General features: G+C 33.0%; 1 protein-coding gene across 5 annotated transcripts; it reads right to left on the reverse strand.

Moving 5' to 3' along the window:
* Window positions 1-470: 470 nt before the first annotated feature.
* Window positions 471-15864, reverse strand: LOC149799806 (uncharacterized). Of its 5 annotated transcripts, none has more exons than XM_089959213.1 (9): window positions 12074-12122; window positions 11045-11086; window positions 10537-10569; window positions 10163-10280; window positions 9447-9503; window positions 8407-8726; window positions 6310-6630; window positions 5371-5700; window positions 471-5008 (listed from the first exon to the last, which is right to left on the reverse strand). In XM_089959213.1, the coding sequence occupies exons 4-9, from the start codon at window positions 10243-10245 to the stop codon at window positions 4794-4796; spliced, it is 1326 nt and encodes a 441-aa protein (XP_089815339.1). In that variant the 5' UTR covers window positions 10246-10280; window positions 10537-10569; window positions 11045-11086; window positions 12074-12122; the 3' UTR covers window positions 471-4793. The 5 variants fall into 5 exon arrangements, with proteins under 5 accessions (XP_089815339.1, XP_089815340.1, XP_089815338.1 ...); XM_089959214.1 differs by having other exon boundaries at window positions 11041-11086; window positions 12074-12087; XM_089959212.1 differs by lacking the exon at window positions 12074-12122 and adding an exon at window positions 11693-11740.
* Window positions 15865-16738: the final 874 nt, after the last annotated feature.

The following is a 16738-nucleotide window of genomic DNA, read 5'->3' on the forward strand; positions in this document are numbered from 1 at the left end:
AAGGATTGGCTTGTTGTAAGCAACGTGTATAACGAAGTTATATGAACAGCTATATAGTCGGAAGCTCTCTCTCTTTCTCAATCCCTCTCTCTCTCTCTCGTTATATATATATATATATATATATATATATATATATATATATATATATATATATATATATATATATATATATATATATGTATGTGTCTGTGTGTGTGTGTGTGTGTGTGTGTGTGTGTGTGTGTTCCTTTCCGTATTGGTCTGTTTAGGTGGATCTGTTTGTGTGTATCTTATATATATAATTGCGAGTGTTTGATAGTTATTTCAGTCATGACATATTCCGTGTTCACCTGGTACTGGCTTGAGGTGAAGTCAATTTAGCATTTTGATCTTGAATTTGTGTTCCTATTTCTATACAATTAAAGGAAAGAATGACAGATAAGATTATAGAGATGAACGAGTAAAGGTGTGCTAAATAAATACAGAATACATATGTTTTACTTTTTATTTTGTACTCTTATTGCCTTTTTCTAATACTCACAAGATCACAATTACATTGATAGACACAATAATAATTTTACTTCACGACCATGCATTTTCTATACAATACAATCCAAACAAGATTATTTTTAACACACAAGTTTACATGTATATATTAAGAAACAATTCTAGTATAAATGGTTTTTTTTTTGTTTTTTTTTTAAAATATAAAGTAAATTTGATATAATGAAGATTATTATAATATCGAAGTAATATTGTATTGGTGGAGAATTGTACTAACTCTATAGAAACTCTATAAAATATAACCTACAAATGAAAACTGGGCAATTCCAAAATTTTAGACAAATCCGAAATGTGTAAAAATTAAAATCTGAATTTTGGACAAATCAGAAATAGGGATAATTTTAAATCTTTACAAGTCCGAGTTTTGTATAAATCGAAATCCGGACAAATTTGAATTTTGGTATTGTAATGGTATAACACATAACACTTTCAGAGATGGTTTTTACCTGAATATTTTTTCATGCCTGATACAAATTTGGATTTAGGATTATACAATTTTGGTCCGAAAGGAGTCAGATGGTTCTGAATTTAATGCTGTTAGTCTCTCGTCTTCAGTGATATCAATCTCTCGTCTGCAATGACAGGGGCCTTATCTATACTCTCTATACCCTTGAAGAACCTCGGATGTTTACACAAACATAAACAACGGGGACATTCGAGCTTCTCCGATTCGGGTTAGAAACGGGAACGCATACCAACCTGAGCTCAGCAGCATAGAATGCTGAGAACAATGGCGCCCGTATAAACCATGCGGAACTCGTTCTGGAGGTAATATTTGATTAACAAATGCACTGTAAACAAGTAAGGCAACATAAAATATCGTCATCTAGTAATACATAAGTATCTAAACGTTACTTGAAACATAATGACGAGTTGCAAAAAATCATCAGAATGGATAAGCATATTTCATAATATTACTGGCCTAGACCCACAATTGCAAAGCATGTCATTAGCTAAAGGAAAAACTATGACGCTTCTTTGAAAGAAACTCCCTAAATTGGATCTGTATGAAGCTAACCGTTATACTGGTACACACGAACATATCAACACATGCTGTAATGCAAAATGGAGACGTGGATGATGATACTGACTTACCTAACTGTCCTCATTTCATTATTGCACAGCGGTGAAATGTTAGTGCAAATCACTCTAGAGTAGAAATTCACGTAAAAATTATGAATGTGACCAGCTGCGTCATTGCTGAGGTGTTATGTTTACTGATGATAAAATGACCAAAATATCAGCTTAGATACAAAGGAATTGGGAGTAATATGGTTCATTTTGATGTTATATCATGTTTTCAAGGAGTCATGGTTATTATACTTACTTTATTGTCAACCTGATATTGCAGTCTTGGATACAAAACTATAAAACATCAACTAGTATAAAAGGACAGGGTCATGGGAGATCATATGTCAAAGAGAGACTGAGAATCAATCTAACTAAAACTTCTCAGTCAGTCACCATGTCCTAATTATAAGAGCCAAATGCGAAAACAAAAGATACATTTGACCATAGGTTTCACAGGATAGTTCTGTCTAGCGATAACTAATATTTTGATCTCTTGGGTCAGTCTTACGGAAGTTCAATAAAAAAATAGATAATTACTTTAATAGCAGTAACTTTCCAAAACAATTCACTCCTAATGTGTCTGGCTTAATTTTGTTTTTTGTTGGTTTATTGGGTACATTTGAAAGCATTACTATCATTCAGTTATCATTTTGAAATAATCAGAAGATGTGAGAATAAATTACATTTATTTGTATTGCTACAAATATTTACCATAATCTCCTAGCATACACTCTCAACAATTTCACCCCACTGTTAGTATACCTGCTTAACAAATTTGTGTTCATTGTACTGTGAATGAAAATATGCCGTAGTTGCTGCTCAGAACTGTGTAAAGTGTAGTTCTTACAGTCTTCAACTTAAATCTGGTTTGAATTTCAGATGTCTGGTAATGTATTTTTTAAGCTGGATTTTAATTTGTTTTCCTTTAGGGTAACAAATGTTACAAATTTACCAATTATGACTTAAGAGACGACGAAATATGCTTGTTGCAATACTGAAAAAATTCATAGTTTGTGTTGTACAGAAATGGAAAACGAAAGCAAACACAAACGTTGTTATTACAAAGGTCATTGAGTGTACTATATTTGGTTTTTGCGAGGATTTGCCACTGTTACTATTAACGACGTGCGATATAAAGGGGTATTCCTCTGTGGAGACTACCGATTTATCCAAGTGTCGCTGTGTGTTTGTGTGTGTGCGTCTGTATAAACCACAGAGAGAATCAGAAAAAGATATTTGACTACAGCAAATTTCACTGACAATAATAATGCAATGATGGACTACGTATTATAGCAAATATATATTTTTTATGATACAGAAATATCACATTACAATATTTTAAAATATGTTTGTAATCGATTCTATATCCTTTGGTTTGCACGTTTTGGAATAGTAAAATTGAAAATAATAACGCTGAGAGAGGGGGTGCATACGTAAACGACTTTAAGTGTGTGTGTGTGTGTGTGTGTGTGTGTGTAGAATAGATCACAAAGCAAGAAATATTCATATGTTTACCAATGGAATATACTGGTAAAGCATATCGCATACATTCAGTCATTGGCCTATCATATGCTAAATTTCAGGAATAATTCATTTCTTGGGGTACAATAGCCCATGAGGAATACCTGCAGACCCAACTCTTAGATAATGTTGAAAAACGCTATGTAGGTTCTATATGACAAATGAAGAAACATTGGAACTGTCTAGCCTCTAACTCTCTGGCAAGCACAAATACACGGGGGAGGGGAAGTAATCGTTGTATTCAGCCTTGAAAACTACAAACGTAAGGTTGTCTAATAAGGTTGTGAGTTTGTGGCTTTAAAAACGGCAGTCACCAATGTCTCATTTTATCTTGATACTTTCGATACATTCTTGTCAAAGTCAAACGCACACACACACACACACACACACACGCATGTATATATATATATATATATATATATATATATATATATATATATATATATATATATATATATACTTTGTTTAGAGAGTATGACCTTTATCCATGATTAAGGATATAACTCTGGATAGTTTTAGTGCGTACCTGATTTTTGTCTTGTTTGTAAGTTATAAATAGAAGTTTGATTGGCTTTGAGTTCAAAACCCAACCTTGATTAGGACCTTAATGGATTCTATAAACGAATTTGTTTTCAGTTTCTGTAGAGCATTTGATTTGCCCTTCACCAAAAATTGATCGTGATATTTTCTTTAAAAGTTGGAAAGTACCAAAACGGAATGCATTCGTACGTGGAGTGTTTGTGCAAGATAAAAACGTAATTCTTTACTCTCTCACAACGGACAGTGTTTGTTAATTTTTCTTAAAATATAGGATTTGAAGGTCCAAAACTATCGCTACAGCAAGGAAGAAGTTAACGAAATATGTATACAAGTTACACCCAATGTTTTGCTACGACTCATGTGTGACACACTAACAGAAAGAAACAAACCCGAAAAGTTTTGTAAAACTTAGCAAATTAAAATTGAAAAGGAAGATACAGTGTTATGAATTAAATCCAAAATAATCTTAAATTTTCTGAACGAATTTTTGATTTTCTAATTTACCGGTCTGTCAACGGACACGATGTATCAATTACTTTTAAGCGATTATTCGATGAAAGACGATATTATTTTAAAAGAAACGAAATGTAAAATGTTTGATTGCATGTTGAGCCTCAACATTACCAAGGAAAATCTGTTTAGTTACTTACACAACGGTAGTCAAAAATAGTTTAAGTGAAGACAAAAGACAATGGCACTAAATATAATGGTGTTTAGGGCTCTGTCCGAAATTAATCTACAACAGCTGAGGTATGATTTTGAAATAATGTTTTCATATTCGATTGATTTGTTTTATCAGGAAATACACACTTGTGTGTTTTACTCATTTTTGCTATAAGTTCAAGTGATTTCCTATTGTAAATAAAATGGGAAGATTTACATGGTTTTTTGATGATAGGTCTTTTGAAATTCCTCAAAAAATAAATGTTAACCTAATTATGGACAAAGAAAGCATAGCTTCAAAGAAAAAGTATTGTATTAATCGAACATTATTTGGAACGTAAAACCTATTTCTAATATTCAAGAGGCAAATACAGATTTGTGAAAGATACTGCTCCTAATACCAAATTTATGGTTTCATCTGATTGTCATTACTCGAGACACGTCATAAGTGCTGATCAATCGCAGTAATTCTTGAAAGTACAATTAGCTTCCCATGGCCAGACACAACCTCCTTGACAGTCCGCGGAAGTTACAAAATATATTTCTGGTTCATTTGGTCTATGACACGGTCGTTCCAATGGATTCGTAGCACTGGTACAAGTTATGTACTTGTTGCATAAATATGGATGCGGATAGTTGCATAGTCCAACTTTATTCTGGCAGAAATTGGCTGAAACGAAATAATTATATGTTAACAAATAAAGAAATTTGGACAACTTAAGCTAAAACAGATATTATTACGGTCTTTTTATATTTGAAATGTTTATTTGTGGAACTTACTTATACGATTACAAATGTGATCAATGATCAAACTTACCTTTTCTGGACCAAAGAGCACGCTGATTTTACATGTCATGATTATGAATTCCTTTTCATGTAAGGGGCCATTTATAATTATGATAATTTGGCTAACGATCGTTAAACTTCATAGTGGTTGATATATATGCGTGATTGAATAGATAAATAATATAAAACTGATGCAGAATGATATCGCATTTGACCTCGATGAAAATACCGTTAGTAACAAATTACCTGGAATTATCCCAATGCAGAGTGCAGGTGAAATATATATGTCTCTGTTTGCCATGTAGCTGCATCGAAATTTCCTTTTGTCGAAATTTGTTACTTGATCTTTACTTATAGTTGTAAGACACTGGCTTTCCCATCCAAGGTTAGTGAGTATGGAAGAAGGTAGAGTAGTTTCTTTCCATATATCCCATATATCATTACCAGACCCGGATAACTCGAATTCGAATTTTGCCTCCTTACTACATCCTGTCATTGCCTTGCACGATATTTGACCACCTTTATTCTCAATAATGCCAGCACTTTCAACCGCTATCACGGGTGTCTGTGGATGATCTGTTATACACCCATAGATAAAAACGCTTTGTAGTTCAATGATCAAATATCTGGTATATAGCAAGGTGAGGGAATAAATTCAAAACAATTCAAATTGACAAAAGAAGCATTAAAATATATAGGTTAAAACGAAATTCGTTTTTTAAAAAAATGCTCAAATTTCATCAATTGTTTTCTTCAAAATATAGCAGAACTGATTCCAGTCAAAACAGAAAAAATACTTGTGAATGTTAATGTAATACCTGACTCAAATAGCATAATCTCTGCTTTAGGACTGACATACTAATTAACTATATGCCTCTCTCTGTCATCAAATCTTCCTCTAGTTGTCAAATAATTACACGTCTACACAAATACACACGCGCTTACGCATACACAGGCAGAAACAGAGAGACCGTCAAACACACATATAAATCCACGCTTCTGCATCAAACAACCACCCACTAGATATATAGATAGATAGATAGACAGACAGACAGACAGATAGATAGATAGATAGATAGATAGATAGATAGATAGATAGATATATTAACTTGACATGAAAATATTTCGGCTCGAATGCAGACAGAAAGCCTATGAACTTAATAGTATGTATACATTTGAATTTACCTATGACATGCAGGTACACATCATATACTGTTGATGTGCCATTCATTGTAACGGTGATATTGTAGTTGCCCTCATGTGAACAGTTTATATGCCCAAGCACTAACTTAATGTTGAGAGTACCATACTTCGACCATGTAGCTGAGAATCCATATGGTGTCTGCAGGTCGATAGGGCGAATGATTTCACTCCCCTTCACAAGGAATATCTGCATGTCACCGGATACTTTCTGAATGACTATAGACGTATTTTCCGCATTTGGAAAGGAACAAAATATTTCACCTGTTGAGGTGATATTTAAGTCTAATTGGCATGGACACTGAGCTGAAATGACAATTAATTACATGATGATTATGTTGTCAAAACCATTCTTGTGATCGATAATAGTTTGCCCTTTTTGCTATTAAATTTGGATTATTTATATTTGTATTAAAGATATAATCACTTGTTTTAAGGCACTTATGTTCATTTTCCCGTATGAGAAAATTACTTAGTTTTTTATTTTCACTATATTCGTACTAATATCTGTGCCGAAATCATTTATGAAGTATTGGTGCTTTTCTTCTTCTGATACTGGCATACAATGAACTTTCAAACTGACCGCTCCGGTGGCCTAGTGGTTAGAGCGGGAGGTCGCTGGTTCAAACTCCGGCCCAATCATACCAAATACTTCTAAAATAGTACTAACAGCTGCCTCGCTAGGTGCTCAACATTAAGATGTTAGTGTTAGGACTGGTCGGCCTGATGTCAGGATAATGTGCCTGGGTGGGACATCATGCTACATTTCTGCGACATGATGCCCCAGTGCTAGACATTACTATAAACTACCACACTACATACATCATAGAGATATGACTGGAAAATTGTTAAAGCTACGTTACGAATTTGAATAACACACACACACACACACACACACACACACACACACACACTTTCAAACTACTATTTCTGGATAAGAGTGGATTTGACATTCCTATATATATCCACTTGCCCGACTACCCAGAACAAGCGCAAAGTCGGTTCGGGCAAGCTCGGGTTTTCAAGCACAGACACTTTTGAGAGCCAAACGGAGATGTATTCTGTTTGTAATGAGTTATGTTTGGCGAGCATTGCGCTATGCCAGCTCTCCGCAGTTCATTTATGAACACCGTTTGTTGCAATTTCTACGATCATGTGTCAAACGATACACTGACATTCAATCATTTACTTGTAGATAACTGAATGGACAGTCTCGCATTTCTAGCACAGACATGACATGGTATATGAACTTTTAAAATACACATCTTGAGAAATAGAAGATGTCTAGGTCTTCTTTGGTAACCTATGAGTTATATTAGATTTGTGATATTTTGTACAAACCATATGGATACACAAACTTTCAACTTTAACCTACGCACAGGGACTTTGGAAACTCGAATTGGATGTTAAGTTTTCAGGTTAAGGTCCTTTACTTAAGCATTACACTGTTAAATGTCTGAAAACTTTCCATGCATTTCTCTCTCTCTCTCTCTCTCTCTCTCTCTCTCTCTCTCTCTCTCTATATATATATATATATATATATATATATATATATATATGTCTGTGTGTGTGTGTGTCTTTGATCTCCTTACTAAATCTACATTCTGTTCACACTCATGCGATAGAGAAATCTACTTGTTTAGCTAACCTTACTTTTCCTAACTTACATAGGTTATATTGATTCATACTTTTCTTTTTGAGTTCCTGTCTTTCTATATTCACTATTCATAAATAGTGTTTTGTTAACGTTAATTGCTGACATTATATTTTAAGATTAAAACAACGATAAGAAGAAAAGTGTATACTTGAAAACTGAATATTCTGTAATGTCCTTAGAATATCCTATACATTACATTTAAGTTTACAGTGTGTCGGTTAAAGTGCAGGGTAAATTAGGGAAGGCGAGAGATACATCAAGGAAAATGCCAATACCGAAGTGACAACAAAATTAGTGTCGGCACTGAACGGCTCAAATCTACAGTACCCGTGACGTTCAGCGTTCAAGACACTTTTGGACAGTTTTACGATAACCAAATATGAATGGAGATTTCATAAGAGAATAACATAATTTTGTAGTCTTACCTATAACGTTAACACTGAAGAAGGATTCTTCAAAACCGTTTTCATCGGAAATAGCAAGAATACTGTAATTTCCCTGTTGGTTACACTGAGTGTCCGAAATGTGAACAGAAACTTCAATCTCTGCATCTTCAACAGAAACATTGAAGGTCATTTTGTTCGTGTGATTAAATTTGATTTCATCACTGAAATTAGTAAGACCGGTGACGTTAAAAGAGTCACCGTTTCTGTCAATGTCTGTTTTATAAGGCGAATTTCCGTTGTGTTTCTTAGAGCTAGTCGGTACTGGAAATAACATGTTGCTCCCCTCAAAACAATACATCCTGAAAGAAAACATAATACTCAAAAAATATTTGATTTTTCCACTGCACACATTCTTATGGCATCTCTGGATATTTTGTACCGAAATATGTTTTCCATTATACGACAATACAAACCCAGCTTTAAGCATTTCTAATTTTTGTGTCGTCACAATTTATGGTACTGACAAAGAACATTCAAGTTGTAATTTGAAATCAATGTACATGTGTGTAGTTCGTTTAAATGAACACAATACAAAACATGTTTTCTCAATGATAAGAAAGCTTCAATTATTTTAACAATATCAAATAATCAGATTCAATGTCACGAAATTTATTTTTTACTTAAATATATGGTTTGCAATAATTTGTGAAAACTCAATGAAAGTCTACTCTCCAATATGAAGATCATAGGTAAATAATGATTCTGTGTTTTGCTGACATTTACGATACGATTGTAAGACATATAATAATAATAATAATAATAATAATAATGATAATAATAACAATAATAATAAATGACACTAAATAGCAAATGAGTATTTTTTGTATTTCAAGAAAACTACACATATTTACATTAATCCATATGAATATATATATATGAGCCTAATTACCTACACCAGTGTGTACAGCTGAATTTTAAAAATAAATTAGGAGGTACTTAACGTCTCTCTCTCTCTCTCTCTGTATATATATATATATATATATATATATATATATATATATATATATATATATATAAACCTGGTGGTGGCGGTGAAATTGGCGGAATGATGCATTTCAGTCCAGGCAACTTGCATACTGCGAAAACATTACATCGGTTCAATTTGTAACACAAGCATTCGTTTTAGTAGATCAATTTCTATCTTTTTGAGTGTGTTTATCTGATTCGGATCTAGAATCCATTTCTAAATTAATTGTAGCTGGCTATGGTATGCAATTAATATTTGAAAACCACTTTAGTTGTTTTATAGCATTTGCCATAAATGTATTTTGTTCCTGTTCGTATTATTCGTACAAAAGTAATAATAGGAGATCTTGGTGGTTTTCATCGAAGAACCAGTGCTAAGAAATGTTATGTGTTGAGAACTCACTTAGCTAGATTCGCATCTTGCAATAGACGTGTGCTTTGGCTTGATACCTGATTAACATCAGCACAATTCTGAATTGCTTTCTAAACTGTTATTGTCTAACATGGTTTTAGCGATTCTTATGAAAAGATAAGCTATATTTAATGTAAAGAAAATTATATTTATATGATACGTTACAGAGCTTCCGTGTATGCGCATTTTCTGCGAGAGAACAATGTTGAATTCTCTGTTGCTATTAAACGACTGTCGAATTACACATCTGATTCGTATAGAAAGTCCGAATAAAAGGACTTTGCGTAAAAGATGTTAGCATTCATTGATAATATTAAATTTCGTTTTTGAAACATACGGAACAAAATGTTTATTTACATAAAAATATGCAGGGGACTATTGCACATCCGACCATCACAATTACTAATAGCATTGATATCACACAGTTGCATAGCCGACATTGACTTTTTGTCCTATGTGGTTCTTCTGGGCCCATCTGTAAATAAATATGTATAAATAGATATGTAATTTTTGATACTAAGTAATTACCTTTCCTTTATCGGATAGAACTATTTAATGAACAATGATGTATATGTTGTGGATCCAGTTTTCATATAACTGTTTCAGCTCATATTTTTACCGGAAATATGTATATGTTAATTTTAGTTATGAAATATATAATAATGTACTCTTAATATTATATAGAATGATTATATTTTACGATGACTTTAATTGTTACACAAAATACATACCGGCTGTTCATTGTTGTCGTAAGGCTGATTCTCCTGGAAAAGATACGATGTTTTCGAAAGGGAATTTCAATTAAAAGCAGACCACATATCTGTTTTACATTTAGTGATGATTAGAATATCATGGTTGATAGGTTTTCTCTAAACCATTAAAGCTTAAGAATTGGATACGTTAATAATATAAAAGTTTGCTCTTCAGCTGATAATATAAGAATGGCACAACATATAGTAAATATATTTATGCACGAGTATTGTGTATCCCTTGATATAATATGTTTAGTTACATCATTATTGTCTTCTTGTTAGGCAAACGTACAGTATCATCGTCATCATCATACTAGCATAACCATCATCATTGTTTTCAACAATTCTTCTTCTTCTTCTTCTTCTTCTTCTTCTTCTTCTTATTATTATTATTATTATTATTGTGTGTTGCATCCTTATATATCAGTTCTGGAATAAAGTTTTCCCTGCTTTTAGTTACATGATCACGTAGTTTTTACTTACGTACATTTAGAGCTATATCGTTATGGTCTGCATATCCTGTATTTCGCTATATGAAGAAACAATAATAACAAAATATGACTGAGTTTGCCCTATTTCAATCATCAAATCATAATTTGTTTGTTGCAAATGTGTCGACGCATTAAAATTTGAATACAGTTTTGCAAAATATTTCCGAAATAAAAGTAACATTTGATCTCTAAAGTACGATAACTAGTTTCAATATTAATACTATTTAAGGAAAAGATAATTAACGTTGAGGGATACGAAAGATATGGAAAGCGACATGTGACAGAGTAGTGATATTTGCAGATATTTTATCAAATAATAAAGTCTCAGCATAACTAAAATATATTTTATTTAAATGAAATATAGGTATAAAGAGAACATATGGCACATGATAAACTTTGATAAACGTTACAAAATTATACCATGTGAGAAACTGTGATTTAAATATTTCATAAACGGAATAAAATTCAGAACGCGCCTTAGATAAATAAAGGCTTTGGTATATTTGCGGAAGTTATTTCTTTATCTGAAGAAATTGATTGACAGACATTAAAGACTTGTGAAATATTGCAGTACGTATACACTGACCGGAGGGCTACATTATAAGTGCGCACTTGTTACCCATGTTGCATCTTATGTTTCTTACCTCAGATACACTGAGCTCTGCGCCAGAGTTCTTGTATGAGTTGAACTCCTACAGAAAAATGCATATATATATATATATATATATATATATATATATATATATATATATATATATATATATATATATATATATATATATATCTATGTGTGTGACAGTTCAGAACTTGTACACTTTGCATTATTTATATTTTTGTCTACGCTACGAGTGAATCACATTGGAAATTTAACGTAATTTCATGATAGCTCAATTATACATAGGTACAAAATGTGTGTGTATTTGTGTACGTGTTTGCAAGAACCTTAAATGTAGTTTATGCCTTCATTTCTTACAGACATTGTTAAGTCTATCCATTTTTGTATACGACAAACAATAGCGACTTACATCTTTTCCACGTTGAAGTTCTAAATAATCAGAAGTAGTTGAAAACGATTCCGTGGCATGACCAGTATCTGAAGGCATGGTCGACAGTTTTAATTCAAGCTGTGCAAAATAGACAAACATTTCATTAGTACATATATACATTCATTCATACGTACATGCATATACATACATACCAGCACAGACATAAGTAACACATATGCATTCACAACTAGATTGATATATAAATGGATATATATATATATATATATATATATATATATATATATATATATATATATATATAACAATTGAAAGAAAAAAAAACTAAATGGATAAATTTAGACTTTCTTACCTGTATTCATCCGGCCCGCAATTATTTTTTTTTTGTGAAACTTTATTTAGTCGCATGGTTAGGCAGATATTAATTTCCTTCTACGTGTTGAATATTTGAGGAAGTAAGTTTCAATTGTAACATGGCAGACTCATATCAGAAGTGCTATTATCCAACAATTGTTTTATCGTTTAACGCATGTCTGCATTAGTGAAATCATTCATCCCTTTAATCGCGAAAACTTTAAAGAAGGTTTAATCGCAGCAAAACTGTGCTGCCTTTTAAGCCAAATCAAGACGTCTTGGAGTGGGTAGTACATTCTCTAGCAACAAGGTCAAGCTTGACATTTAGGAATGAAAACTCATTTTAGGAAACTCAGTCACTTCAACATTCTAATCTGGCATAGTGTTTCCTTTTTAAAGCGAAAACAGCTGTCTCCAGCCAGGAACTTGCGATGCATTTCGTTATGATAGTTTGAATTATCAGTTGTTTCTGTGTAGCAGCCATTGATTTACAGATGTTGCAGTCTGGGGTTAAATTGCTAGTTTGATTTTACAAGTAATTATCATCCTGTAATGCATAACGAAAACTATTTGTACCACAACATAATCTTTTCTGGCAAACACATCAACATACACTGAAATTGGCAATATACCTGGACATTTTAAGCTCTCAATACGAATAAAGGACTTGTTTAAAGCATAAAACGTCATATTATTTTCCCCAAACAGTGTATACAAACGTTTCATTGGTTGTCAAGTGGGATAGCTCTGTTGTGCTCTTAACCCGTGAACACCTTTTTCGTTGTTCGTCATATACCTAACAACGTTGAAATCAGTTTAAGTCCTCAAAAGTACTGGGTAACGGAAAAGGTTTTTTTGCTTAGAGCTGAATTGGATGCCGAATATATTATGTTAAATGTGAGCCGTAGTCTGTATACATTGTATTCAAGTTAGGATGCTTAAAGGAAGTGTAATATTTGTCCATGCACAACTACATAGTTGGAAGCGGTCGAAACAACATGTTGGCATTATCCTATGAACTTCATATCTCTCTCTCTCTCTCTCTCTCTCTCTCTCTCTCTCTCTCTCTATATATATATATATATATATATATATATATATCGTGGGGTTTGTGGGTGGGTGGGTGGGTGGCATCATATTTAAGTGCATTTCATAATATCACTAGCCTAGACCCACAATTTCAAAGCATGTCATTAGCTAAAGGAAACAATGACGCTTCACCAAAAAGAAATTCGCAAAATAGTATCTGTATGAAAGAAATCCGTAATGGAGAGATACACGCAGACACCAACAAATGCTGCAATGAAATTTTGGCAACCACGCCTACTAGAAAGTGGAATTAGGCCTGATCGACTTGTTTAGAAGAAAGGAAAATCAAGTCCTTAACATTCGAAATGTAATCATCTTAATATAAACCTTATATGTGATTCGTAAAATTAATTTTACATCCAGCTGTTGTTAACTATTTTCCAGAATTGTACCTGGTGCGCTGTCAATTGATATTGCTGGGTAATTTATTCGGATTGAAAAAACCTCCTTCTCTTTTGATATGAAAGCTATTTAAAATTTTTAGAGTCATACACCAAATTCATTCATGTACTACTGACCCAGACCTTTCCATTTTACCCATGATTAAATAGCAAACATGTTCAGCGTCTCGCCTGACGTGTCAACGAATTTACGGTAATGACTTAATTTAGTTTCCACGGACGCGCGAGATCAAATTATAATTAACAGACTGTGTCGAAGAAACTCATTGTGGGTTAATCATTGAGAGTACTAACTACAATTATAAGATATACCTTTAGATTTCGTCGTAATGTATCTAAAATATCACCTCAGTGTGTCTTCGTTAGATTATTTTTTAGTCTTAGATCTTTCAACGTTAACCGACAAAGCCTTCGGAAATGTCCAATAATGACGTACAATGGTTCACATTGTCTACTTTCATGTTACGTCTATTATTTCATCATCACATAACGGCGAAAGGATAATACAAATCAATCTAAAGTAATAATTCATGTAAAACTTATAAACCTGAATTGCTGCGACTTTGCTGAGGTGTCATGTTTACTGCTGATAAAATGCCCAAATATCACCATAGACACAAACCTTTATAACTCAAAATATTTTGATAACTAATCATAAGAATATAATGAGTGAGTGTGGTTTCTTGACACAACGAGCATGCTCCCAATGTGTTAACGTCTCTACATAAACATAAAAGTATTATAGATTTTTGTAAATGTTCGAGTCAAACAATATCGTTAAGAAATGGTTTAAACGTTAATTTATGGATCTCTCTTTCCTGGGTTTGGGCGCAAAAATAGTAGCAATTTATCATTTAATATAAATTAAAACCCAGAATGAAAATTACTACATAAGCTATTACTAGTATATAACAACTAGTATATCTCTGTCAGATGTTTGAGAGAGAGAGAGAGAGAGAGAGAGAGAGAGAGAGAGAAAAGAAAAACTACAAAGATAAGTTAAATACACATATTAAACCTAGCGTATTTTCATATTCTACAATTCTATATAAATGGTTTGAAACTTTCTTCCTTGGACCCATGTATGAAAACATGCCTTGATATTTACTCTATGCGAAAATACGGTGTTAATTTACATCCACACATACTTACGTACACATGGATACAAATATCCTACATGCATACACCTTCCTTCGAAAACACATACATACATACCTACATAGACAAGGATACAAAGACCTTGCATGCATACACCTTCCTAAGACTACACATAGATAACATACATACATACACATGGATACAAATACCCAACATTCATACAGCTTCCTTCCAATACACTCACATCCATACAGAACAACACCCCCACATGGACACAAATACACATCCATACATAGCCACACCCCCACATGGACACAAATACACATCCATACATAGCCACACCCCCACATGGACACAAATACACATCCATACATAGCCACACCCCCACATGGACACAAATACACATCCATACATAGCCACACCCCCACATGGACACAAATACATATGCATACATACATACCTTCAGACACATGAAAAGATATTCGTACATGCCTACAGACAGGCAGACAGACATACAGACATACGGATATAAATACCCTACATAAATACACCTTCCTTCGAACATAAATACATACATACAGATGGACACAATGAACGGATTGAAAAAGCGAGGCGAGGATATAATTATAATAGCATTGAAGCTGATAATGATGATGAAGTGGGTGATGGAGGTACATCTGGCAGTGAAGAAAAGAGTTACCATATTACCAGATCATGACTTACCTAACTGTCCTCTTTGTTGCATACAATTCGTAAATGTCCTGACTTGAATAAAACTGAAGTGTTCCACATGAGTGAAGTCGCTAACACAAACATGTTGTACCTGTGACATTGAATATAAGACTAGGAAAGCCAGACTAGGAAGTTAAAGATACCCGTTTTGTAAGCAAAGCGTACAACGAAGTGAAATGAGCAGATATATAGTTCTGTCTGTCTGTCTCTCTCTCTAGTTTTAAATATAGATATGTGTGTGTGTATGAGTATGTGCAAGTGTGAGTTCCTTTCCGTGTTGGCGTGTTTATGTGGATCTACCCGTGTCTTTGTGTATCTTTTGATTATATATATATATATATATATATATATATATATATATATATATATATATATATATATTATAAACACATATAGAGTTCCTTCAGTCATAACATATTCTGGGTTCGTCTGGTACTGGCATGAGGTGAAATGAACATAGCGTTTTGATTGTGTGCTTGTATTGATAATTCTGCACAATAAAAAGGCATGACTTGAAGAGGATAGAGACGAACGAAGAAATGTGTGCTATTTATGTTTTAAATAATGCAGAATAAATCATGTTTTACTTTTTATTGTGTTCCCTCATTTCCTTTTTCTAATACTCAAAGATGACAATTACATTGACATACATAATAACAGCTTTACTTCACGACCATACATTTTCTATACAATAAAAGCCAAACAAGATTATTTTTCATGCACAAGTTGTCATGTATACATGAAGAAACAACAATGTTAGCATAAATGCTTTTTTTATGGACTCAATTTGATATAATGAAGTTTTTTATAACATCAAAGTATAATTGTATTGGTGGTGAATTGTACTAATCCTATTCATAGAAACTCTATAAAATGAAACCTTCAAATGAAAACTGGGCAATTCCGAAATTTTAGACACATCCGATATTTGTACAATTCAAAATCTGGGCAAAACCGAATTTTGGACAAATCTGACATTCGGGTAACTTAAAATCTGGATAAGTCCGAGTTT

This window comes from Sinohyriopsis cumingii, chromosome 5, assembly GCF_028554795.1.
Source record: "Sinohyriopsis cumingii isolate HCF-2022 chromosome 5, ASM2855479v2, whole genome shotgun sequence".
Taxonomy (NCBI): domain Eukaryota; kingdom Metazoa; phylum Mollusca; class Bivalvia; order Unionida; family Unionidae; genus Sinohyriopsis; species Sinohyriopsis cumingii.